The sequence below is a fragment of the Zeus faber genome (genome assembly GCF_960531495.2).
Source record: "Zeus faber genome assembly, chromosome: 16".
Classification (NCBI taxonomy): domain Eukaryota; kingdom Metazoa; phylum Chordata; class Actinopteri; order Zeiformes; family Zeidae; genus Zeus; species Zeus faber.
In genome coordinates, this window is record NC_137202.1 from 26,017,178 (window position 1) to 26,044,222 (window position 27,045).

A 27,045-nucleotide genomic window follows, 5' to 3' on the forward strand; every position below is an offset into this window, starting at 1 on the left:
AATAACTGTAGGGGGGAGGTGTTAAAAAGCAGCGTCAACTCCTCTTTCCTCTTCTGTTTCTTGTTTTTGATCTTGAGACCCTGAAGCCGTGAAGTGGACGACCTGTCACCACAAGGCTGGACCCAGCCGCCCTTACCCCAAGAAGAGGGAGGGTTACAGAAACCACACAAACAACAGAAATGCTTATTCCCAATGAATATAAACAGTGTGCGTGAATGAATAACGTTACGGAGTGGGGGGGGGGGGGGATTGGGGGGTGGAGGGTGCGGAGGGGGCTCAGATTCAAATTGAGCCACGGGGCATGGGGAATTGATGAGACACGCGGAGCTCAAATGCAAGGTCTTCAAAGAGGAGCGGCGGTAACACAGGATTGAAGGCGCCAAATCCACTCTGTAGTTCCCGGGTGAACGAGTGGGCGGCGCCGCCACCACCCGGGCCAAGGACCGCGCGAGCGAATAAGAAAATACCAGCCGCAGACCCCAGGGTTTGTACGCCCCCCCCCCCCCCGTGCCCTCCGTTCGTCTTTCAAGGTCAAAGCTCCCCCTTAACCGCGGTTATTTAAAAATCCAGGATTAACTCGCTCGCCCACTCGTTTGCCGGAGTGGCTCATTTGAAAGATTTGTTTGCTACGACCGAAGCGTTGGTGAGCCTGGCATCGCTATGAGTCGTCCATTATTATGAGCGCACGTTTTTAACGGTTTACAGGATGATCCTCGCCGTAATCTTCTTCACATAATAGTGGCAGAACAACGTGTGCCGCGGGGTTGGGAAACGCTGCTCGAGTTGGTGTGGCGGCAAGGCCAGAAAGAAACTGGAAACCGGCTTTGTTGCGTTTCCCCATTTCACCCACAATGCATCAAGACAGCGCGACCCCGCCCCCCTCCCTCCCTCTCTCTTCCTGGGCCCTGAAGCTTCCTGTTTGCGGGGCCACCCAGGCCTGGCCCTGAATGCTCCCCCTAGTCCACTCCACTCCACTCCAAATACATTATTTACACTCTCCCCCCCCCCTCCCCACTTCCACCCCTCCACCCATTCAGCTCGACTCAAAGGGAGGACCTCCCCCCTCCCCCCTCCCCCCGTGGGGGCCAGGGGGAGGGGGGCAGTAACGCCACTGTATTTCTCCACTCACCCATCCACCAGCAGCCCGTCAAACCCAACACCACCATCTACGCTGACACACACACACACACACACACACACACAAGGCGCTCCCTCCCTCCCTCCCTCCCACCCTCGGTGCAGGGGCTGTGACAATGGGGAAACTCTGCGAGACCCCCCCCCCCCCACCACCCCCATAAATCCCCTCTGACATGCCTCCAGAGGCCTGGGATTCTGTGCTACAAGTCAATGCAAGGCGAACTACAGTATGCAAAACAAGCCCGTCTGACGGCCTCATGGTTTCAAAGCAGGAGGGCAGATCAGAGAGGGAGAGGGAGGGAGAGGGGGAGGGCGAGGGGGAGTGGTGGAGTGAGAGGATTAAAAAAAAAAAAACCTGTACACAGTCTGCTCGGTTTAACCCTTGTTTCACCCTCCACTTTGCCGTACATGTCAGTTCCCATCGAGACGACGGGGAGGGGGGGGGGGGGTGATTGTGACGTGTTGTTTTTTTTATCCCACCCCCCCCTTCCCCGCCCTGCCCTTATCTGGCTTCTGCACGGCGCTTGGGAGGACGCATACAGTACGTGGTGCCCGGAGGCGTCTGGAGCGTGGGGGTGGCATGGACCACATTCTGCAGCACTTAGGGTGGAGGGGGGAAGGTGTAAACAACTGAAACCTCAGTAGACAGGCGGAATACGTGAGAGAGAGAGAGAGAGAGAGACAGGATAGGGTAGGGGTGGATAGGGGTTTCGGTTCGCCCGTCGCCCTATATGGGAGCAGGAGAAACCCTCCGGGACTCTGAGCCCCCCCCCGAGCTGTGGACTCACCGGATTGGCTCCACAGACCGAACCGACAACCCCCCCACCCTCACCACCACCGCCGGCCTCCTCCTTTTTCCATCTGCAATACCCTTTTGAGATGGGGAGGAGAAAAAAAAATGGGTCATCTGTTGGGGAACTTAATACTCCCGGCACATAACGGTGCCGCTTTTATTTTTAGGACGTGTCTCGGAATTCTTTTTCTTTTTTTTGCACCCCACCCTCCCCTCCCCTCATCGTTGGCGAATGACAGCGGGCCGCGAGAGCCTCCGCTGCCCGAGATAAAGCGTTCTCTTGCCGTTCTATTGCAGTTGGCACACTGCGGCCTGCGTCTCATATTTCATCATGGCGTTTGGTACGGCATGGCAACGTATACGGTGAGCCCCCCCTGTGACATCAGCAACAGGGCACCCTGTGGCTTTAAGCATGGGGTAGGGGTGGGGTGCACCAAGGCCGCTGTGCGGGATCACCGTATACGTTGCCATGCCGAGGGCAGGCCCTGGAGAAATATGAGACAGGGGATTGGCACACAGTACATGTTCCAAAACAGAGAGAGGAGGGACGGATGGAGGGAACAGGAGAGATCCAGCTGCCCCCTGCCCCCCCAAAAAAGGCTCTACGACAATATAGGATGGGCTTTCAGTGAACAGCGTTTCCAAGGGTCTCCTACCCCCAAATGCAAAGGACCGCACATCTGGAACGATCCGTCCGGGTGCGATCTCGATGGGTGTACAGGAAAGAGATTTGACATTCAAGCACAGAAATTGTAACAGCACTGAAGTGATTAGGGGCCGTGGGTAATTTGTCGATGGGATTTTCCATAATGGGCTGTGGAGCTCAAAGTGATTAGGATATTCTCCTACACATTTCATCTTATAATCAGTAAAACAACGCACTTAACGCAAACAAATTACAACGGTAATGAGACCGTCGGTGCTGGGGAGACGATGTTTACCTTGACGCCGGGTATCTTTCTACGCCTCTGCCTAATACCCGCTGCCTTGTCGCAGCGGCCTGCTAACGGGTCACATACGCCACCCGTAATAAAGGCAAAGAGGCTCACATTGGGAGAACCGGGGAGCGTCTGTCGTCATGGGAAGATTATCACGGGATGGGAAAGTGTGAAGCAAAAAAAAAATATCACTAGCACATGGTCTCTGCGCTGCAGTCACAGCCATTGTTGTTGCTTTCAACTGGAAGTCTTATGTTCCAGACTCAGTAAATCCGGTTGCCCTTCAGATGGAGTGTGAAAAAGGAGGGGGAGGGGGGAACTCCCCGGACCAACAGTGCCCCCTATTGAACAAGAGAGGGAAGTTGTTCTCTTTCTTTCTTTGTGTAGCGTCAACTGCATGCTCCACTAGTTAGTCAATCGTGCAGAGCTATTAATAGTTTAGAGCTGACACATATTTCAAGAAAGGCATTCATGGACACCGTCCTTTCCATTCATTCTAAAGTAAAAAAGGGTGAAGGCTGCAACCCCGACGCTTATAACCGCTCTTCTTGCATTGCTTGTCCAACATACACTTCAGAATCAGCCATTTCTATTTCCTTTTTTTTTTTTTAAACCACAAGCATCGGTGGATACAGGAGGCTGCCATTAATGCTCACTTAGTATCCGCGCATGGAAAAGGGGGATGTGGGCCGGCAGCTGCAAGATGGAGGCAGCAGAGTGTTTATTTACAGGAGAAGCAGGCCAGTGGCACAGCGAGCGGAGAGCTGGCCTCGGCCCTGAACCCGCCTTTACTCCGGCGCCGCCAGGAATAGACTGCTTTCCAGCCCGCTCTCCTTCCCCCCCACCCGCCCGCCCTCAAGACAGATTAATGATTCACTTTTTCTGCAGACGCACACTTGCGGTCAGACATCTCCGCAGGCCCCTGACAGGCTTCTAACTTTCCATCCGATGGCAAAATAACAGGAATGCCGGAGAGAGAAAAAAGGACTTCCAAGTATGAGTGCATGAGTTCACGGTTGGGGGGGGGGGGGTGGAAGATACAGTCGACCATTTAGGGTTTTACTGGACATTTCTGGGCTACTGCTCAAGGTTTCATTCCGACTGTAGAAAAACTACTTTCCTGGCAACGCTTCGGCCAAAAGCCCTTCCAAACACCGCTGACAGGATAACAATTACATTGGCATTTGTCTTCCAAAACACACAGTAAGCGAGCTACTCCCTTTTCTAGCCGGTCTCACAAAGCACCCTCTGTCTTTTGTACTGCAGCCTTGAAGCTTCATAAAAGTACGTAGGTTTGCGCCTTGTTTACAAAATACTTTATTGCCCCAAATAGACAACACCTGAAAGCACTTGGAAAAAAAAAACCACAGGACCAAGCTGCTGAGCCTATCATTTCACAAAGTGCCTTTTTTTATTACTACCCAAAGGAGTTATCGGCACGTTCATTGTATACTTTGCCTGGGTCCAGACCTTTGAATCTGCTCACGCCACCGAGTTGACTGATATCAGGTAAGTGTATACTGACATCCAATATCCGGTAAGTCAATAGTAAGAGTGGCTACAGACTGAATGAGGAGAAACAAAAGAAAGGGAAAATCCTCTTAACGGCCCCCGTTTTCACCAATGCATTATTACCGCCACCTACTGGTGAAGCAAAACCAAGTATTTTTCAATGTTTTTTTTTATTGGGAAGTTTCACAAAAAGGACACTGGAATAATACAACAAAAACAATATACAAGTAAAAAAGTTAAAAATTACCCAAATTCTCTACATGAACTATGAATTACTTGCATGAGCTATTTCTCAGTACAAACCTTTCACTGAAATGTTTCCATGGAGATTTGAATCATTATGAATGTCACAATGAATTTCATGATGTGCCTTACACACGCACTCAACATCTTCTGCCATAGACTGGGCACCCACGAGCCGCTGAAAGGAAAAGACAAATCTGTTTCCAGCACTTTGATACACACCTAAGCCATTAATTCACAGAATTTAAGTTTTGTCTTAGAGGTGAAATGGCCAAGAGCAATAGATATAGCCCCCAGCTTTGGAATTCTGAAGTTATTCTTGCATCCTTTTTTGTCCCATTGGCCACAGCAAGCCACTGGGGGGTTTTCAAGAATGCTCAACAACACACGCTGCGCTCTGCGCCCCCGTCATCCTCACCCGTCTGACGTGGGCAATGTGCTGGAGAACCTGGCTGCAGACCAGAAAGTCACTGGTGGATTGTCCCACTCCCTTCTCATGGCCTCCTGTGTTGAAAGAGTTTATTTTTTGAGTACAATCTATTTAATGTGTCATTCAGTCTGCTATATCTGAGAATAGCAGCCCGTACTTAAAGCCATTTCAGTACACCATTAAAGGCCCAGAACACATTGGCGCAGAGCGCATTGTTTCTAAGCTATGCATCAGTAGTAATAAGCACACTTAAATTATTTGGTTGATCTTCAAATATCGTTGTTTCCCCTCTGACTGCACTCTATGCCAGACAACTACGCTGGTATTTTGGGTTTTCATGATTTAATTTTCTAACCAGCCTTGACAGGAAGTAACTTTTAAGTAAGTAAACTTAAGCAGCTCTGCAAACACTCTATAGGCCACCGTAGTTACCTTACAAAATACATCAATTAACTAGTGTGTATGAATGTTTAAAAAAAAGCATGGAAAATACAGTGCTACCAAGAAATAGATCTCTCAACTAGACAGATCAAAGCATTGTTTGGGAAAATAAACTAAAATAAAAGCCATTACATGAGCTCCAAAAGAGTTGACTTCAAATTATCTTACATTTCCAGCATAAAAAAATGCACATCAAACTAATAGCAGTGGCAATACCTTGAGGCAAAACACCGACATGATTCAAAGTCTGATACAGGAGCGTGCACCTGGGATTCCATCCAGGAAGCTTGGGAAAGAGGAAGAATCATGTCAGAGGTTAGGGACAATTGAGGGCTGTCACAGTCATGACATTTAAGTCGACTTCAGACCACAGAAATAAGACCAACAATTGAATGGACCCCCCCCCGACATTGTATGCCACTCTAACATTAGTGTAGGATGGGCGCAGTAATAGCTATTGCAAATACACCTTTTTAAATAAAAAAAACAGATCGCACCTCAGGGATTGTCCCTGATGTGCAATGTGTTCTGGCTCCTATTCATGGTGTTTATTCCATTTTATCTGCTGTCCCCTTTTTCGCTGCTGAAGCAATGTAAATTTCCCCAGTATGGGACTAAAGGTTTATCTTATGGTAGTGAACATAAAAATTCAGCCAGTCCTGCTTGACTCATGACTCACAAATTGCACATTTTAATTATTTCACCATTGGGTTCAAACTCCATGTGGAACTTGGACAGACACGTTTAATGGCGCAACGTGTCATTTCTACCACTAGGGGTCTCAATCAAAACAACAACAAAAGACGGGGCTTGACGTCGAGAAGTAGCATGGGGTCACGGGAGTAGTCTTAATTTCCGAACGTGCAGCAAGCGGCAATAAATAATGGCGCTCCGTTCAATAATCGTTAGAGTAGTATAACGATACGAAGTAAAGCACACAGTACAGTAGTACAGTGGCTGGCTAACGTCAGCTACTTCGCGGTCCCAGCCTCTCTGTCGTCACGTCCGGTGTTCCCCGCCTTGCCCCGGAAGTAGAGGGGGTAACAGGGACACGACGCCATTGACGGGCAACTTGACGAAACGGACCGTCACCTATTTTAAAACCACGTCATGTCTCCGGGTTTGAAAAACACGCTGGAGACACTTGCGATAATGTAAGTGCACAGCCCCAACAAAACATGGCCTACGTCTAGTCGATTTTTAGACATTCCGACGCGGAAACGTCACATATTACGCCCTCGCACGCGGCTTTGACCCCACCGCCCCCCCCCCCACGCATCCGCTGACAACGCCCCGCAGAAAGTTTCCCGTCGCGGGGTCCTCGCCGGGCGCGGTTAGCCGCCCGCACCCCACCCCCCCACGCATCCGCTGACGACGCCCCGCAGAAAGGTTCACGTCGCGGGGTCCTCGCCGGGCGCGGTTAGCCGCCCGCACCCCACCCCCCCACGCATCCGCTGACGACGCCCCGCAGAAAGGTTCACGTCGCGGGGTCCTCGCCGGGCGCGGTTAGCCGCCTGGCAGCCAAGCGCGCCGCCTCGAGGTGTCAGTCCCACGCCGCGCCCCGTGCGGTGGCTGCGGCGACCAGCACCACTCACGTCCAGGGCCGCGGGTGGCGCCGCCGTTTTCTGTCAGAACGAAGACAGCCGACCATGACGAACGACGACGACGACGACGACGACGACTAGAAAATCAAAAGAGGAGCTGAGCCGGGGCCGCGGGACACCGGCTGAGCCACCCGCCGTCCAGGAAGAGGCTCTGCCCGCCACGAGGAGCCCCTTATATAATGTACCGCGCATACTGACCACGCCCCCCCCCAACGACGAGCCAATAGGCAGCGTGGAAAGCACGGGGGTCCTGGGCCAATGAGCGAGCAGAATACTGAAGCGACGTTAAATAGAAACAACAACGACTGCTTCTGCAGAACTCGTGCGTGTGTGTGTGTGTGTGCGCGCGCGCGTGCGTGCGCGACCAATTTTGGAATTTTTGGAAGAAATTTGAGGAATATATTTTGGGTAAATCCATGTGCAATATTAAAATGTAATGTAAGAATGTGTTGACGTTTCTATACAGTTGTCTATTTTGTTAACATATCTATTTATGTGGTACATTTTATGCACACACACACACACACACACACACACCATCCAAAGCTCCCTGTTGTTTTGCTTATACTCGTGAATTTTAAGAATGTTAAGGCCCGTTAAGTTATTAATAGTCCTAAAAGTAGACGATCGGAACGTACTATGAACTATGTAAAGAAAGTGTTTTCCTATTTTCCTCCTTTTCTTTGTGTCATCCCCGTTTGTTGCATTGTTCTACTGTGTATTACGTTTGTATTATAATTTTAGTGTACAACACCTGTTGCACTATGTTGTACAAGTTTATATTTGATCTTGTATTTGTATGCGAGCATATTTGTAATGCATGTACATTAGTCAATAAAAAAAATTATAATATTAGATTGCGTCAAAAATAAAAAAAACTATCCGTCTGTAATTATCTAAAAGTATGTTAAATTAAGGAAGGCCAGCTATCCCGCAGGCAGCAAAGGAAAGCAAAGCATCACAATATGGCCGGTATGCATGGAGTTTAAATGTTTAGCCCATATCTGCATCACTTTCCACAATTTACTCTGGAAATTCATTGCACTTTTCCTTTCGTAGCGGAACCTCCCAGCACAAAGTCTCCTCCTGGCATGAGGACCCAACAAAGCCCTCTCTGTAAGTTGAGAAAACTATTACCACAGGACATACTGTACAATTTTGAATTGAGTTTGCCGCTTTTTAACCCCCTCTCGGTTCTCGGCAAAATACAGTTTGAGGAATTAGCTGTGGAGAATTCTTACGTGGCAACATTTAAATGTTCAAAAGACACTGTGTACTTCACAAACTATGGCATTTATTTCAAACAGAGGCTTCTGTTTTGCTTACATTTGTACAATAAATTACACAACGACCATCATTAGATGAGCCTAATAAATACTAAGGAGCTTTATTTTTTTCCTTTTCAATATAAGCTCCGCTGCTTTCTCTTATCAAGAACCATACCATTTTCCATATAGGTCTAAAAAGCTTTAGCTACAGCCCATGTACAGGGTTTGGAGAACCCACAATTCTTCAGTTACAAGCACGAGGCGGCTAACAAAATGAGACAAAATACAAACTAATGTGAAATGAAAATTTGTGAAACAAAAAACAACAAAAGCGAAGGGGGTGGGGGTGGGGGCGACCCCTGAAAATTTGGAAGGCGACTAGACAAAACAACAGTAGAACGAAAGTCAATTATCGTTCCGACGAATTTAAAGAAATGAGAACAGAGTGGGCGGGGGACGACGACACATGCTTGTACTCGAGTATTTACAATGAAACTACAGTTAAAACCGCAAAACTGTCTGTACAGAAAAGTACACGTTATTAACAGTGGTAAAGATATTAAATAGCTTGACTCAAAACACTCTTCTCAATATACAAATGTATAACAAAAGCACACAATTACATACAAGTGCCAAACGGAAGAAAAAAACAACAACAGAACTTCAGGTTATCATACAGTAGGGGAGGGGTCTGTTCAGTGGAAACACTGGAGATGTCTTTAGAAATGTATACACATACATCACTTTATGATATAAATGCACATTTACAATACCTTTTCCATTATTCTGGTCATAGCACATGAAAAAACAACCTTTTTTGGTAGGGATGAATATGAGAGTAAGTCTTTGATTATTATTTAAAAAAAAACCCCAAAAAAACATTAGTTATGTCATCACTGATCAAATTTAAAAACTTTAATCGCGCACACATCGACTCCTTTGAATGTCTGCAAATCTTAAGGGAAACAGAACAGCGGAAATGCCTTGAACAAAAACATCATGAATCTGATGGGTGATCTCCATAAGTGAGCCCATCTTTTACTTTTTACTCTTTCAAAAGAAGGGGAAACTGGGGGTGGGGGGGTGGGGTCACCGCTGCCCATCTGATCCTGCCAGACTTCAAACCTTTTAACCTAGGCTGAATGAGTATTCAGTAGTCGACTAAGGGTGTTCCAGTTCTTTTACAATCATACATCTTAAAAAACAAAAAAATAAATCCCTAACACGACGATTAAAAACCCATCGAATATCAGTCGGACCTGGCCCTTGACCGCATCCTTATTCATACAGTATTGTTCCGAATTCTTCAGCTTCCAAGGGCCACATTCTTGGCGTTCACTTGATTCTTTAATTGAGTCAGACAGAATTGGAGATTAAAAAAAAAAAAAAAAAAAAAAAAAAAAAATGCTGTCCTTTCTCAAAGTGCCCCGTAGAAAAGAACCAAAAGGCACTACAGTATCATTCCACATCTGTCCCCGAACTCCCCCACCCCTCTCCCGTCCTTCCCTGCACGTTAAAACTCATCGCAAAAAAACCCCCCAAAAAACATACAGGAGTACTCTCCTGTGACCCCTGTGTGGAACTCCTTGTAGGAAGGCCCTTAGAAGTGATGGAGGACAGAGAGACAGTGGGATGGCGGGCATGGGTTTCACATCTCTAACCGAGACAATACAACTTTATCAAATGGAAAGAATTATTGCTTGAAAAAAATAAAAATAAATAAACAAACCGAAAACAGATCAAAAACAGACAATTTATTTCAGAAATGTTCATCGATTAAGTGGAGCGCCAAAAGTCAATTTTGTCAAAACTTTTTTTTTTTTTTTTTTTCCTCTTTTGAATAAATTCTTCCTCTTACACAATCTTCATAAAAGTGCACTTAAGTGCCGTTAGCTTGCCAAGGAAACAGTTGTCGATAGAAAATAGTGCTTGTTTCGTTGTGTTTTTTTGTTGTTGTCTCTGGTCAGTTTTTTTTTGTGCCCCCAGTAGTTAACAGTTTGTTAGTTGACTTGTGAGTCCTTCTTGGAAGGGAGAGTGAGGTTGAGGGGTTGGGTGGGTGGGTGTTTTAGGGGGGGGGGGGGGGTGCTGGTTAAGTGCTAAGTGCGGCGGTTCCCTGCCGGGGCGTCCTGTCACCTGCACTCCACCGACACCCCGGAGTTCTGCGAGGACGAGGAGGACACCGGCGGGTCGGCCAGCGTCAGCATGACGGCCGCCGTCAGCGAGCTGGAGGACGGCGAGGATGAGGAGGACGACGAGGACGAGGAGGAGGAGGAGGAGGAAGCAGCAACTGTGCCTGGGGAAAAGAGAAGGGGGGGCGGGGTTAGGTTTTGGCCTGTGCAAGCAAATGCAAATGGCGACGGTCGTTGCGATGGGACTCACTTTCACGCTCCTTCTTCTTCATGCGCTTCCGCCGGCGGTCGATGGAAGCCACCTCCGACTTGAGGGAGAGGTAGTGGTTCCTGATGTCCTGCAGCTTCTCCTGAAGGAAGGAGATCCTCTCCAAGCTGCTCATCTTCTCCAAGTCCGCTGGGGAGAGAAGTTAGAAATGATGCAAACAGACTTTTTAATAAGGCCTGGGTTGAAAAAAACCCCAAAAAACAGTCAACCTCTTCTTTGAAGCCAAAACTCGCTGCAGGTGTTTAACGTTAACACAAAGGGCCGAGACGACCAATGACAGAAAAGGGTTGACAGAGCAGTGCAAAGGCAGTCAGGCACTGTCATGTAAGGACAATAGCCTTGGTCAAACTGACAGTGTTTTAGAATAAGATTTCAAGTACTCACAATGAAATGGATCAACGGAACAAACCCTTTATAATACAGACAGATTGCGAGTTTTAGAACTTTCAATGAAAACTCTGAAACATCACAACAAAACATATTGCGTTTAAGACAAATAAATCAATAAATACATGAATCGGAATTTCCCCTTTTGGCTCATCCCTCATTCACTTTTGACGCTTACACATCTGGAAACTCCACTTGTAAACCCGCGGCGTTCTGCCATGGTGGTCACGGTGGTGGTGATGGTGATGGTGGTGGTGGTGGTGGTGGTGATGGTGGTGGTGGGAGTGGGAGTTATCAGGGTCCCCGTGCTTGTGGAACTTATGGCTCGAAGGGGGAGTTCGCCCGGGGCATTTGGGCAAAACGGCCGCCTTGATGTCCGGCGCGTTGTTCTTCAAAGCGGGCGGTTTGGCAGTGCCTTCCACAACCAACTGGTCCTCACTGTCACTGCTGTTGGCTGGAGAAGGAGAGCAGCGTGGGTTCACAAAGGCAAAAAGATACATTTTGGAAGTGCAAGTGCGTACGTTTGATTAGCCTGTATGCGTAAAATACTCATATTCTACCCATGTAAACAATTTGCCTAGAACGCCACTTTTCAAATGTAACTTATACACCATTTTTTTTTTTTTTTTGGAGCATGTCGATTTTCCGTCCTCGCTGATACGATGTGAGGGTTAAGTATATTTCAAGATTTGGGCTGACGGGGGAAGCACTGTCAGAAAAGGCAGAACAGAATGTGAGCCGCCAACTGGGTAACTCTCCTGCGTACCTGTTTTCCTATTCTTTTTGGGAGGCACGCCGAGGCTCTTGCGGTTTGGCTTGTGTTTCTTTGAGGCTCCACCCGTCTGTGATTCTTTCTGCCTCTTCTGACTAGCAGATGCTGAAAAGCAAACGTGAAGCAAAGCAAAGGTTAGGTTATAGGCAGACGCTAAAATATATTGCGCAGCTGACTCCCCCACCCGAGCACCCCACAAACTCAACAGCAGCGACAACAGCTACCGTGACGATCGGTGGGCCGTGAACCATGAACAAGAACGTTACAAATAGGCAAAAGAGACATAATTTTACTGTGGCATGGAATTACAAGTTTGCTGCCTGATTGTTTATAATTTTGTCCACACAGATTGCTTCCACAAATCTGTAGGGGACACGCTGGGGAAAACAAACAAACATTTTATCATGCATATACAACGAAAAGTCTAATAGAGGTTGTTGATACCTTTGGATTTCTGCTCCACATCCAGCTGGCTGCTGCTGCTCACCTCCAGGCTGCAGTTACTGTTGCTGTTGCAGGACAGGCTGCCGTCAAAGGCTTTGGAGGGGGAACCTGCACCGTCCTCCTGGGGCAGCTCCTGGAGCTCCCCACCCAGACTCTCCACCTCCACGGTACTACTGTCCGTTTCGCTGCGCCCCCCCGCCCCTTCCTCCTGAGGCGGTCCCTGCGGATGTGGTGAGGTGGAAGCGGCTTCCGAAGGCAAGTCGGGGGCCACCGAGGGTGGAGGCGACGGGTGCTGCGTCGGGCCTGTGTCTTCGTTGACGGCGCTTGTAGCGGCACCCCCGGTGGAAGGTGACTCGGGAGTTGTCGGTGGCGTGTTGAGGACGGAGTTGCTGCCGCTGCTGGGAAACTCCTGCAGTTTATCGGTGTCCATCTGCTCCTCTGAGACCTCATCCTCCGGCTCAGCGTCCTGCTCCGCCCGGGCGTCCTCGGGCCCCGAGGACATGGCAGGGGGGGGAGAGTTGGCTGCCTCCGTGTCAGAGTCGGAGAACAGCTCCTTCAAGGTTTTCTTGGGCCACTGGGCCTGGATGCTGGACCACACGTCCTTCTGGCCCTTCGTACGCTCCTCTGCGGCCCCGGACGCTTTGACCCTCTTCTCTGGGATCTCCCAGAAGCCTGCAGGTCGGTTGGGAGCTTTGGTCTTCTCCTTCATGCCGTTGTACTTCTTGGAGGGGGAGCCTTTGGTTTTGGGTCGGCTCCGCTCGCTCTCCTCGGTCTGGGAGTCTGAGCGTGTCGGCCCTCCTTCGTCTTCCGAACTGCTGCAGGACGAGGGCCTACTCTCCTCCCCGATGCCGCCCCCTCTTTCTGCTTCGGGCTTCCTGGGGGAGCCTCCGGGCAGCCAGTCTGCGCTTCTGGTGTTCCTCGTCTTGGCTTTGGATGGGCCTTTTGCAACCCTCTCGGCGGCGCCTTCAGATTTCCTCTTGCGGCTGCTCGCCTCCCCTCCCTCCGCGTCGGGCTGCCCGCGCTGCTTCCCTAACTCGAGACCCTCTAGGCTGACTGGGTCTTGGCTCTTTCCCGTGACCGACGGGGGTTTGGACTCTTCAGGTGGGCTGCTGCTCTCCCGATGCTCCGCGGGCGGCTGCTGGGGCTCACATGGGCCTTTTTGGAAGCCACAACCAGGCCGGTCTTCTTCGTTACCCTCGCCCTCGTCATCCTCATGCTCGCTCTCGTCTGTGGACATCTCAGAGGCTAATGGAAACGGGAGAACAGATATTACTTTTATTGGTAGAGCAGCTACTGGTAGCATAAACAAGTCAACCACGCTCATAGTGAAACACTGTCTGAAACACTGACTAATCTGCTGTTAAGTGAACATGAGAACTGCAGGCTCACGAGTGTTGCTACCTTGCAGGCCATTGAGGATAGAGGTAATTTCAACAGACTTGACTGGAGACTGCTGAGTCCCTTTGTCCTCACCCTCCTCCATCTTGCAAAACACATCCTGGCCCGGGCCCGACTTGGACGAGCGTGGGATGCGGTTGTTGTTGGGGGACGGGCCGAGGTCTTCTCTTTCATTGAGTCTCTCCAGTCTGTCTCGCTCCTGCTCCGCTTTGTTCTGTTGGCATATTTAAAGGAGAAAAAAAATAAAAAATAAAAAAAAGAGTCAGTCCTTTGCTAGAAATTCAAGATGGCCTGACACACAAAGAGAGAACAAACAAACGCCTCCTGTAACCTCTCATACCTTAATTTTTTTGCGGTGCTTGATTTTTGGTACATTCTTATTGGCTGGGCGAACAATCTTGTCTGCCTTTATCCATTCATCATATCTAATGGAAACACAAAAGAAAAAACAAGAGAAATAATATCATCATTTGCCTCTTAGCAACAAACCAACAACACATTCAAACCGTAACACACACACACACACACACACACACACACACACACACACACACACACACACACACACACACACACACACACACACACACACACACACACACACACACACAAACAAACAAACAAAGAGGAGCCTAACGTCTGATGCAAACTTTGTTGCTGTGATACAATGAAGCCTCGAGAGCAAAAAGGAAAGAGAGATCCGATGAAGTCGTGTGGAGAGGGCGAACCTTGACAAATGGGAGGGGTAAAATAAGGGGAAAAACCAAACAACCACGCAAACAAATTCGAGCCGACCGTACCAAGGGTGCTGCTTCTTGGGGCGTGTGAGGGAATGGGGTTTCACGACATCACACACGACAAGACACAATGCACGGAGCATCCCTCTATCTGATTAGAGAGTGCGCTAGTGGGGCCACACATCACACAAAAAAACAAAACAAGAAAAAGCGAATAAGGTAAGCTGGTCAATCTAGAAAGCAGGGAACCCTAACACTCCTCTTAGCAACTGCATTAACCCTGACCCGTTGGGGGGAGGGGAGGGGAGGGAGGGTTGAGAGGTAGAGGTGAGTGTAGCAGCATTTTGGTTGGCCTTGCAGATTTACCAAGGGCTAACGAATATCGTTAATGTCAAGTTACATACATATTCTTTTTGTTGGGTTGGGGGGGGGGTGCATGAATAAAAAAATCTGCCTGAAGTTTGTAGACTTCAGCGAGACAGACAGCGGGGGGGCTCAGTCAAAAAACTGAGCGAGGAAAGTGGAGGAAGGTTACATAGTGACCCCGTTCTGTTTCCGCCACTAGGTGGCTCAACATAGAGTACCGACTGAGGAAGGGGATCAGATCTAGTCAGTGAGGGATGTGTCTGCTATAGCACCAGGGGATACCACCTTACCGGCAACTCCCCTCCTTCTTAAGCTGAATTGATGGATAAAAATGTCCCCTTTTTTTTCTCTTTTGAAATTTTTATTTTTTTAAATAGGGTGGATATAAATGTTAGGCGATTCTCCCCACGTCCTGTCTTACCTGACGTTCCAGCCACAGTAGTGCACCAGGTAGAGCACCTCTCCCCCCTCCACGTCTGCCTCTTTCACAGTGGCCTCGTACGTCTTCAGATTGCGGCCTCGCCCATACCTCACCTGCACCTTCATCCCTGGGGGGTAACACTCAAACTCCTCCCCTTCCTCCCCCTCCTGACTGCTGTCATCCCTGCAAGAAAGACAGTTCAGCACTCCCTGGCCCTAGGCTGCCCCAAAGTGACACCACACCCCCACAACCCCCCCCCCCCCCTCGCTGCCAGCTGATAGGAGATGCCTTCCTTTCGCCAATATGCTCCACCCTCTCCTCTCCTCTCTTGTCCTGACACATAAGTTACAATTCCATTATCCAAAAACATATCTAACCAAAAACATATCTCATCTCTAAATTCCTCGTCAAGTCTAAGGCTGACATTAATAAAAAGACATAAAGCTGAGAGCTTTACTTTCACTCTCTACTCTTTCCTCGTCCACTCCTCTGTCTCCAGTGTCTAAACCTTTACGACTAATATTACATTTACAGGAAACACTTCAGTCAGAACAATATATGAGACAGTTTCAACAACTACACACTTTAAAAATGGCAAAAAAAAATTTAAATAAATAAAAATAAAAATAAACCCGACTTGTGTGAGAATTAAAAGTGCAGCCGCCCACCGTGGACCCAGTGGGCTCTCAGTCACACGCACACACGCACACACGCACGCACACACACGTTTGCTTGGTGGGGTGGAGGTGAGGGTGGGGATCAGAATAGGCAAAAATTACCACAAGGTGGAGCTAGTGGGGGGGGACAGTCAGTTAATCAACGCCTGAGAGAATGGGTGGTGTCGGTGGGGTTGCGATGTGGGTTTTTTAGGCCGGGGAGCGGAGGACAGGTTAGCACAGCAAAGCACACGTGGGAAGGCAGCACGGCCACTCGAGGCCAGACTTCAGCAATAGAGAAAGGATGCACCGTCAACGTCATTCAATTTCGGTCGCCACTGAATCCACTCACGCTGAAGAACTCGCACTTAATACCGGAGCAGATTTAGGCAGACAAAAAGGTTCCCTTCCATAATGAATCCCGACTGATCAACACACGGTTTAAAATACGACTGAGAGAAGACGGTGAAGGTTTGTCAACTATACCATTCCTTCAGCTAGGCAAGTGAACAAAACTTTCAGGAAATTAAAAAGGAAGTAATCGAGGCCAAGCCACATAACTTAAAACAGTCCGATACTTTCTCTTCCCCCAGGGAATAGAAAGTGAACATACAAATACTTTATTCTCCGAGTTCGTCACCTTTTGAAACTGCCATCTTTGAAACAATGAAAGCCACAACATGAACACACACACACACACACACACACACACACACACACACACACACACACACACACACACACACACACACACACAGGGAGCACACAGCCATGTTTGTCTATGGGCTTTGTGGCTGACTTAGTGCATCTGGCCATGTTGAACTAATCTGAGAGAGAGAGAGCGAGAGAGCGAGATAGAGAGAGGGAGAGGGAGAGAGAGAGAGAGAGAGACACCACGTGGGAAGTGCCAGAGCACCGGCGAGTGGACAAGGTCTCGGTGCTCGGCCCCAAGGGTGCTGACCAAGCCTTTAAAGGTAGCAGCGGGTGAGGGCTGAGTGTTAAAGAAGAGGACAGGAACAAGACAGAGGAGAGCTCAGACAGTGAGGGGAGTTGGAACGCTGATCCTTCTGTCCAGAGTGAGCAAGCAGCAAGGGGGGAGGAGGGGAAGGGGAGGGGAGGGGGGATCTGAGGCCAAAGAGGGCCATGACTCCTCAGCTACCAGGATATGTGTGTGATCCCACAGACCTCAAGATGAAACCAGTGTTTATTCTCATTAAATTAATGAAATATGCATATGCACCCCCCCCACCCTTTCTTAGCATTGCTTACGTGTCTTTGAGGAAAATTCCATATTGGGAAGAATTATTTCATCTGGCAAATATCCCTGTCAAACTGAGGAGCCTCTACAGTGTGTGTGTGTGTGTGTGTGTGTGTGTGTGTGCGCGTGTCTTTGAGTGTGTGTGTGTGAGTGTGTGTGTGTGTGTGTGTGTATGTGTGTGTGTGCGCGTGCGCACACCTGGAATTCATTACTACCACGTGAGAGGGGCCCGCCACGTTGAGAGCACCTACCCAGAGTTGTCCTTCCCCTCTTGCTCCTCTTCAGGCTCCTGCTTCACGTCCTCCTCCGCTTCGAGGCGCCCCGTTGACGTCCCCTCCTCTGCGTCCCCATTGTGGGGAATCTCCTCTTTACAGCCCTCCTCCTCCTCTTCCTCCTCCTCCCCCTCCTCCTCTTCTTCTTCTTCTTCTTCTTCTTCTTCTTCTTCCTCCTCCTCCTCCTCCTCCTCTTCACCTGTGGCGTTAGCGACAACCTTTCGCTCTGCCTTAGTGGGCTCTGCTTCCGCTTTGCATCTGCCTGCGTCGACTTTCTCTTCCTGTGGGTGAGAAGGAGTCAAATTAGTTCAGTTTGGATTAGAGCCGTCACAAATTTAAGGAAGATTTTAAACCAATGTTAGATAGGTACTTTTTTTTACACCCCCGGAGGGAAATGTTGGGGTCATAGCAAGTCATATCAAAAAATATGCAATAATAATAAAGCAAGATAATGAAAATAGAGAAAAGAAAAGGCAGCAAACAATAAACCCCAAAATTAACAAAGGCACGGAAAAAATTTAAAAATACGCAAACCTAATAATCTAAAGTATAATGAAAAAAAAAAATGGAATATACAATCAGCCTGTTCATAAACAATAAAACCCAAAAGTAACAAACAGTCAAAATGACCTAAAGAAAATGAATTAGAAAAATTGGCAGTGTCCACCAGTTGTGTTGGCAAATCAACTGTCTACTCGATATTTTATGTTTAAATGTTCAATGTCAATAGGTAGACATGTGTTTTGACACGTTTATAAGGTTATACTATGCCAGCCGCGTTGGAGGCTGGGGTTTAACCAAAGATTGGTCACCTTGCAGATGACAGGCTGCGGACTCCTCGACGCCACGTTCGGTATCTGCTCTTCAGCGCTGCTGGAGGCGGGTAGGGCGGCGGTGCCCCCCACAGCAACCTCCTTCCCAGGCTTCTCCTCTGCCTTGGGGGGCTGCTTCAGCGGGAGGTCCATGCGGAAGGTGATGGCCGTGGAGGTGCAGTACTCCTCGAACCCATACAGGTACCTGCAACAGTGGCGCACTCTCATTCACTGCGGCTGGGAAATGTTTTATTTATGATATTAAACAATTTTTAATTATTGGAGTTGTCTTCTAATGCTTTAAGAACATTATAATTGCTATTTTGAGGGGGAAGGGGCGCATTTTTCGCACCTGTGTTCCTCTCCGACTGTACCAATGTGCATGCCAGCCATGCGCACGCCAGCAATGGGGTGCCCGCGATCGGAGTGCCAAAACGGCGTGATTTTTATTTTATTTTTATTTGTTATTTTGTTTTTTGTGCCTCCTGACGGAACGAAACAAGTGCGTATGGAACTAAACCGTGTCCAACGGGGACACCTTCTCCGTGACTCTCTCCCCGATCACCCCCTCTTCCATGCGTTATGCACAGAAAATAATCTGATGGAGTCTACGTGTCGTGCCCCGTTCCTCCGTGCCCCGCCCCCACACTGTTTTTGGTTGTTTTATTCGGAGGAACGGAGCTCGGCTCTCTGCGTTGCTCTCTCTCTATTCCCCTTATTTATAATTCTGAATACGGACAGACTGCGGGAACGAGACTGAGAAAGTGTGATGAGATTAGATGTATATAGTGTATATAATATATAAAGTGTGACGCTTGAGGAGATGCTTGACGCTGAGGTATTGTACACAGTGTACAATACAGACTGGTCAGAGAGCTGGTTCTAAGTCTGAACGGTGGTTAGACAGGTAGGTCCTTAAGTGAGGAGTACCTGTATTTGTAATTCCTCATTGAAATGTTATCCCTGTGCATTTTCTAAGCTTCTATCTGTTTTCTCCTGTTATTGTAATGGAAACTGACTGAAAAAACCCTCCAGAAAAACTTGTAATGTTTTTACTGCCGGAGGAGCACCTGAACCTCCCTCTGGGATTAATAAAGCCAAAAACGGTTGCATAACTTCCAAACAATATAATAAACTATATAATCATTTATTATTTTTTATAACTTATCATTTATACCAATACCGATTAGTATCCTATGCATGTTGCATTGTTTATTCTGTGTATATTTTATATATTTGACTTTTTTTGTTTTCCTTTTTTTATTACATTTTTGATTTTTTACTTCCTCTTTATTCTATTTTATTATTATTATTATTATTATTATTTTATGCTGATCACCTGTATAAGCACCAATAATCACCCTGGAAAATTCCTCATACATGTAAATCAACCTGGCAGAATAAAGTAATTGTGATCCTGATTTTAAAATTGATTCGGAAAATTAAATGACAGAATTCAATTGAGTATCAACATTTTTCTTTTCTTTTTCTTTTTTTTTTTAAACCCAGCGCCAGTGAGACGCAGCGCTGCTACTTACTTCCGGTAGGCGCACTTGACGTTGTAGCCAGCAGCTGAATTGAGAACGGGGATACCCAGGTCCTGATAGACCTGCTTCCAAACTGAGCCGCTCTCGATCTGCGCAAAACATTTCAAACCGCGCGATTACTCCAACACCAAATACCACGGGGAAAAAAATAAAAAATAGCTCAGAAGTGACCAGGCTACAAGCAGGACTCACGTTGTCAAAGCCCCTCAGTTTGTGCACCAGCCTGTAGAGCTTGAAGAGGTTGAGGTTTCTGTAGCCCAGCACAGGCCGCTTGTTGATCGGAGTTCCTTGAAACGCACACGGGGGGGTTGAGATACAAAAATCGGCTTTTAAACTTCTATTCTTTCGTTTCCCAGTTCCAACCAGTTGTGTGCCATTTTAGTTACGGAGCAAACACAAAAAGTCTTCTCATATTCATATCGGTATCAAGTACACCAGTGATGGCTGGTTGCGGTCGGGCCTCACCTCTGTCCTCCATAAACTTGTAAAGCTGCTGCAGGAAGTTTTCCCTCTCCTCTGGGAATGGTTCCACTTCCTCCTGCAGACAGGAAACATGTGATAGATATATATACATTAAAAAAAAAGTGTGCGCGCGCACAAATTCAAACCGTAACACACACACACACACACACACACACACACACACACACACACACACACACACACACACACACACACACACACACACACACACACTGCGCGAGCACCTTGTGTCGATTACGCACATTTTGGTATTTTTTTGTATTTATAGAGCTTATTGTGCGTAATCACCGGGTGTCATGACATTTCACAGCATATATGTATGACCGTATGTATATGTATGTGACAAATAATCTCTTGAACTTGAACTTGAACACACACACACACACACACACACACACACACACACACACACACACACACACACACACACACACACACACACACACACACACACACAAATGCGGAGTGCTAAACTATGCACCTCCTCCTCTTCACTGCTGGCGTCCTCATCCTGCTCCTCCTCTTCCTCTTCGTCATCCTCCTCGCTGCTGGAGCTCTCTTCCTTCACCTCCGTCCTCCAGGCGCTGGGCACTGCCAACTGACGCTGGAACTCGAGGGCTGCGTCTAGCGCTGTCGCCAGGCAAAAAGGACGCAAGTCAGCAACGTGTTTAAGAGGTGAAATGTAGGCATTTGTATGTACTGAAGCTTTTTTTTGTTTTGTTTTGTTTTTTTGTTTTTTTTAAACGCAAAATGTGATTTTCTGTGAACATGTTGAACTCCCGAGGGGGGCTGGGGGGAACTCAGCAAATAAAAATATAATTATAAAAAAAAAGAACAAAATGCTGTTTTTAGCGGATGAAATGCTGGAGGTAACAGCTGCCTTGAAAAAAACCCTCTTGTTTTTAATGTATTATGCATTTGTTTTTTTTGTGCTGGCTAGATTTCCTGGAGATGCGACTTAAAAAACAACCTTGAAACAACTGTCATTCAGAGGCGCGCTGATGCACACACACACACACACACACACACACACACACACACACACACACACACACACACACACACACACACACACACACACACACACACACACACACACACACACAATTATCCCATTGCAGTACTGTGTGGAGGGAACTAACCTGGTTTTATCGCTGCGTCTGCTTTTGGAGGAGAGTCGCTGTTCATCTCCCGCACGTCCTTCCTCAACACCATGTAACTACAATACACACACAAAAATAGATTACCTTCAAAAAATGTCTGCCGTTACCAATTTACTGATGAATCAAACTTTGGTATAGGACGCCACAGAATTTGATACTTGATCCTATCGCTCAATTTCAATTTCACTCGCCAGCCCCGAGGGATGGGGTTTTAGATGTCCAATCAGTTTTTCGTCAAACACACTGGCACCTCCAAACACTGACAGGGAGAAAATAATGTCTCCATCTCCCTCAATGTTTTAAACATTGCAACACGGCACGGATCCAGTGACAACTGACAAAATGAAACAGACATGAAGTGGGTTCTGCAGCCAAAAAACGCACAGGTTTATTTTATGATGCCGACAGCCGGAGGGAAGTTCAGTTAATGAAGGGCTATGTATCCTTGCACAAGATCACTGACCAACAGGGATCGGATAGCAGTCAGGTAACAAACGCCAAAAACCAAGAGCCATATCAAGCATACTGGATACAAACAAATCCAATGATAGAAAACAAACTTGTGTCATTACAAAACCGTATAACAACAACAACAACAACAACAACAACAACAACAACAACAATAATAATAATAATAATAATAATAATAATAATGTGAAGTCACCTGGCAATGAACGCAGCGCATGCTCCAGCTGCAGTGCCACACATTGGAATAGGGGGCGCCATAGCAGGCAACAACAGGAATCTCTCGGAGAGTCTCCCAAAAATCGTCTTGCCCTCACATTTGATCATTTCTTTTTGAGAATTGGGGTCCATGTCTTCCTTTACAAAAACAAAAATCTTGGCCTCCGACTGAAAACTATATCACTAAATCAATTCAAATATTCTGTAAAATCTGAGGACACAGCTAAACAAGCTCCCAGTGTTTTACCTCTGATAGATCGATGCAACTTCTGGCTTATTATTTTGGATCAAAGACACAAATTTTCAAATTCATAATTCTGAAATTTGCCTACAAGCAACACATTGAGGCTAAATAAGAGTCTTTCAAAAACAAAGAATGGGGAGTATTTTGATTATACCATAGAGCATGGATCATATAGGAGTTAATTTATATTTTTGAAACCTCTTTCACTACATTTTATATTAAATTGTGTATCAAATATCAATATATTCAAGTAAGTATGAGGCTCTAAATGGATACAACACTTAGGACCTCAAATGCTGACTTACCGTCTATTAAAAATAGCAGTCAGAAAAAGCAGGAGATGCAGCTCTTTGCAACTACGCTCCAAAATGATGGGACTTGCTCCCAGCAGACATCAAACAAGCAAGCCTAGTGAATCCCTTCCAGTGATAGCCAAAAACCAAACCTTTTTAACTTAGCCTTTAATAACCGTAGCCTTAGTCAGAAAAAAAGGAGTGTTTGTTTCTGAATATATTTTATTAATTTATTTATTCATAACATTATTTTCTGCTATGTTTTATTCTTTTGGTTATCTTTTAATGAATGTTGGTGCACTTTGTATTTCTATAGATTGTGGAGCGGGGCGCTCTGTGACATCATCATCCCATTCGCTATATATATGTGCAAATTGTGGCCGTGGGCATGCATTTGCGTCGTGCAAGGTACGGTGTGGACTCCATTGGTCTGTAGTGGTTGCAAACTGCGCTCTTTTTGTAAATTAAGGCATTCTGTTCGCATCTAACCCCGTGTTAGTTGCGGCGCTGTGTCCCTCCTTACTTTGTGGGATTCGGGGAAGTCATAACATATTAACTGTGGGAGTCCATCGGAAAAATAGGGCCCGGAAAACTATAAATAATCCACAGAAAGTAGTCACCGCGTCACTCTGTCATTGTTGCCCCACTTGGCATCATGGTGAGTTACACCAATGAGAGTGACTTACAGCCAACAAGCAAACTGTTGCTTTTTGGTACTTGTGCTGCCTTTCACAGAACCAAGAAAACTGTAATACATACCTAAAACGGCTAAACTGGAACCTGTGGACTGCTGCCTGCAGCTATATTTATTATTATTATTATTATTATTATTATTATTATTATTATTATTATTATTATTATATCAAGTGACCCCACGGTTGAGAAGGTGCTGCACTAGGACCGCACTAAGACTTACACATATGTTTCAGCTGTGCTCTTAAGCTACAAAAAGCTTTTATATTACAGGATACTCAGATAAGAGGCAGACTAGGGAACACCTTTCCTCCATCTCATAAGTAGCCTTTGTGCCATCACCCCGATTATCAGCCAGAGTTTTTGCTGAGTAGGTTACAGCCCTTCAATATCCAATTAGAACGGTCCCTGTCATTTTTTGTTACCCCGCAAGCTTATCACAGAGCTATTGAAAGCCTCAAAATATAACCTCTTATTAACACCGATGTCTGCGAAAATATATGCTAGAATATGACATCACTGGATATATATAAAAAAAAGTGTTTCATTGAATGTTGCTCTGCAGGATATTCTTTTATAAACTTACCACGCACACGCCCACATGCAATGGTCTCGCTTTACACATACAGTAGCACAAATAACGAGTTTGGATGACTCACAATTTCCCATCCTTGAAAGAGCGGATGAAGATGTTGTCCTTCTTCATCGTCACATCTTCGTGGCAGTCCGGGGAGATCACCTTGTCACGCGGGCAGACAAAGCAAAATGTCAGAAGTCAGAGAAGCAGAGATTTTTATGTATTCAGTAGTTTGTTTTTGTCATTGTCTGGGTTATTTTTGGCTTATTGTCTTCTTTGGGATGTCATGAATAAGCCAAGGCCTAAAAGATGCTTCAAACTACACGGTGCGTCGATGGGCTGGAAACACACGTGAGTGAGATGGCAGAGTCGCTCATCACTCTCTCTGCTAAAACCTGGCAGTCGGATTAGCAGAATATGTGTCATTTTACAGTGTGACACAAGGCCGGGGCTTTTTTTTAAATTTTACTCTCGCAAAGGCGCAGTTGCCCGGACTGCCACCAGGTGGCAATGCAGAGCGCACGCTGTGCAACTGCGGCCACGGCCAAGAACAACAAACCCTGGAGGCGGAGCCCCGCTGACTACACAGGAACGTTAAAGGGACAGAGCCTCCCTCCCCCCTCAGCCCAGCTTCCCCCTGCTCGACATTGTACCACTTACATAAACAAACAACGCCTGTCACCGTTTCATTGTGTGCCGACGTTGCCTGAGAGCGAGGGGGACGGGGGTGGCAGAAAAGTGCTGGGAAAGACTGATAACCGATGGGCGTCGAATACAATGGCTTTTGATGGACTTGGGTGTGAGGGGAAAAACAATAACAAGGCAAATCAAAGCGGTACTCCCTGAAGCGTCACCCCTAACCAGGCCTGTCAAGATAACAACTTTTGTTGGACGATATATTGGCCCAGAAATAATAGCGATCGACTATATTTTCATTCTAAGACCATTTTTTTGCCACTGATGTAATGATTATATAACAGCATAATAATGCAAGTACACCCTTTAAAATAGCAACTTTTAATTCCTAAGAATATTCGGACATTGTAATGTGAAAAAAAAAAAAAGTATACCTGAAATAAATAAAACAAAAATTAAAACGACACAAACAAAACAATAAATAAAATGGACTCTCGGGCTTAAGTAACCCGTTATCTGCACCTGGTTCACTGTCGCTGTGTGTGTGTGTTTATATGTGTGTGTGCGTACGTGTGTGTGTGCGTGTGTGTGTGTGTGTGTGTATGTGTATGTGTGGAGGAGCTGCCTGAGCCCCGCCCACTGTGAAACTCCCTCACAGAGAGAAAACCAAAGCAGCACGACCAGAAATGAAAGCAAAGCGTCTCAATTTTTTTTTTTTCTGTTCATTCGGCACAGAAAAAATATACGGCTCAGTTACATTCATTTGTAAAATAGATTTGTAGATTTCAGTATTTATTGATCTTTTCCCATTTGTATTTATTGCATTATATGTATTTGTGAATTGTGACACATAATTCCTTCCACAAAGTGTATTTTTTTATTTTTTAACTTTTAAACGTACAACATTTCTCCACATTACATCATTTAACTGGCACTTTTGTTCAAATATGTTTTTCCATAAGTTCAAATATAGGTGGAGTAGTTATGGATATAAACAGACTGATGTTATAAGCAGCAGAAAGCAGCGAGTCGTTTTGATCCTAAATTTCCCCCGTGACCCGAACTAGGGATGCAGCGGTACACAGTATGTTATCGAACCTTCCGGCACGCACACGTAAAGCGTGGTATTTCTGTATCAAAGTACAAGTCCACCTTCCTATTGAATGCGCTGCTGCAGCTCCACCCGCCACGTCAGCCGCGCGGAGCTGTGCAGCGTTTGTCCATTTTTTCGCGAGAGGAATATTTTTCTTTTTAACTGCGCGCGGCTACGCAGCCTTTTCAATAGAAAACATGAGAAAATGACATAGAAATGTTTTTGTGAAGAGTGCAATTAATCAAGGTGTCCTGTCAGAAAATAACCCCTGGGATGGCCACCTCCCTTTTTATTACGGACTTCTCTTGAAGGAGGTTTTTAACAGCTTTTTTGTAGGAATGAAGGGAACCGAGTCTGGCTGGGTGATGAGCCGTTCTAATTTTTGTCAAGTTTTACAGTTTTATGTTGTGTTTTTTGCAAATGTTTAACCCTCTATGTAAGAGATAGCTAACTAGAGATAACTAACTATAGTACTGGTTTTATTTCATATGTATTGTTTGTTTTTTAAATATGATATATAATTTATTTTTATTTTTATAAATATCCGACTATAATGAACGATTATGAACAAAAAATGTATGTTTGAATTATCCACTATCCTGGACACCTCCCTCCAATCAGATGAACTTATGCAAATTATAACAACCCACCCATGAACTCCAACCCCCGTCTCACCCTCCCCCCACAGTCATACACACAGAGCGTTGTGGCAGACTACTAGAAAAACATTTTTTACATCTTTTAACTTTTTCAAAATTTTTTCTCCTTAAATATAAATATTCCGAAACCGTACCGTTACTGCGGCCCCACAACGGTGATACATACTGAACCGTGAGCCCACTGCACCGTCGCATGCCTAACTTGACCGCAGCATCTGTCGGAGTAACATTGGCGAGTCCACCGTGGATTCTAGCCTAGATAAAACTCGTGACAGGCCCCTGTCAACCCTGACAGCAAGCACTGTTAACTATTACCTTTCTCTGTAGAAGTCTTTTTTTTTTTTTGACTAACCAAGTCAATCATTTGGACCATTCGGGCGAGCCGGGTGAACTCACCAGCGCGGGATACCACGACGTCTTCTTCTTGTCCCCGGTGGTGACCCCGTCCACGCAGACCACTTTGCCGAACAGCTCCTCGCTCTGCCGCTGGTCGCTCTCATCCTCGCTGGAGGAAGAAGAGGACTCTTCTTCTTGGCTGCAAAACGACGAAAAATGTTTAATAAAATGAAATTATAAGAGGAGCTGAAGCCAGATTAATACATTTGATTGCCCCTCTACAGGATAATTTACAATAATTATAATATATAAATAAACAATCAGCCATCTACTCGCAAACCACAGAGGGAT

The 27,045-nt window shown here is 46.4% G+C and overlaps 1 protein-coding gene and 1 long non-coding RNA gene across 2 annotated transcripts in view; both read right to left on the minus strand.

Annotated features, from left to right (window-relative positions):
- Positions 1 to 4,550: 4,550 nt before the first annotated feature.
- On the minus strand, positions 4,551 to 7,229 carry LOC307242254. Its single transcript, XR_013844585.1, has 4 exons — positions 7,090 to 7,229; positions 5,711 to 5,780; positions 5,042 to 5,127; positions 4,551 to 4,801 (listed from the first exon to the last, which is right to left on the minus strand). It is a non-coding gene; the product is annotated as an uncharacterized lncRNA (long non-coding RNA).
- Positions 7,230 to 8,393: 1,164 nt separating this feature from the next.
- arid4b (AT-rich interaction domain 4B) overlaps positions 8,394 to 27,045 on the minus strand; it is a 56,212-nt gene continuing 37,560 nt past the window's right edge. The window contains exons 8-25 of the mRNA XM_080016464.1: positions 26,755 to 26,893; positions 24,053 to 24,132; positions 21,459 to 21,535; positions 20,798 to 20,946; positions 20,299 to 20,371; positions 20,026 to 20,120; positions 19,825 to 19,922; positions 18,287 to 18,491; positions 17,654 to 17,755; positions 17,454 to 17,572; positions 15,289 to 15,471; positions 14,105 to 14,189; positions 13,768 to 13,978; positions 12,367 to 13,611; positions 11,917 to 12,027; positions 11,329 to 11,604; positions 10,746 to 10,892; positions 8,394 to 10,659 (exon numbers count right to left, since the gene is read on the minus strand). Of these exons, the coding sequence (XP_079872590.1) occupies positions 10,496 to 10,659; positions 10,746 to 10,892; positions 11,329 to 11,604; positions 11,917 to 12,027; positions 12,367 to 13,611; positions 13,768 to 13,978; positions 14,105 to 14,189; positions 15,289 to 15,471; positions 17,454 to 17,572; positions 17,654 to 17,755; positions 18,287 to 18,491; positions 19,825 to 19,922; positions 20,026 to 20,120; positions 20,299 to 20,371; positions 20,798 to 20,946; positions 21,459 to 21,535; positions 24,053 to 24,132; positions 26,755 to 26,893 (3,559 nt within the window). The 3' untranslated portion in view covers positions 8,394 to 10,495. The remainder of the gene's footprint in view (positions 10,660 to 10,745; positions 10,893 to 11,328; positions 11,605 to 11,916; positions 12,028 to 12,366; positions 13,612 to 13,767; positions 13,979 to 14,104; positions 14,190 to 15,288; positions 15,472 to 17,453; positions 17,573 to 17,653; positions 17,756 to 18,286; positions 18,492 to 19,824; positions 19,923 to 20,025; positions 20,121 to 20,298; positions 20,372 to 20,797; positions 20,947 to 21,458; positions 21,536 to 24,052; positions 24,133 to 26,754; positions 26,894 to 27,045) is intronic.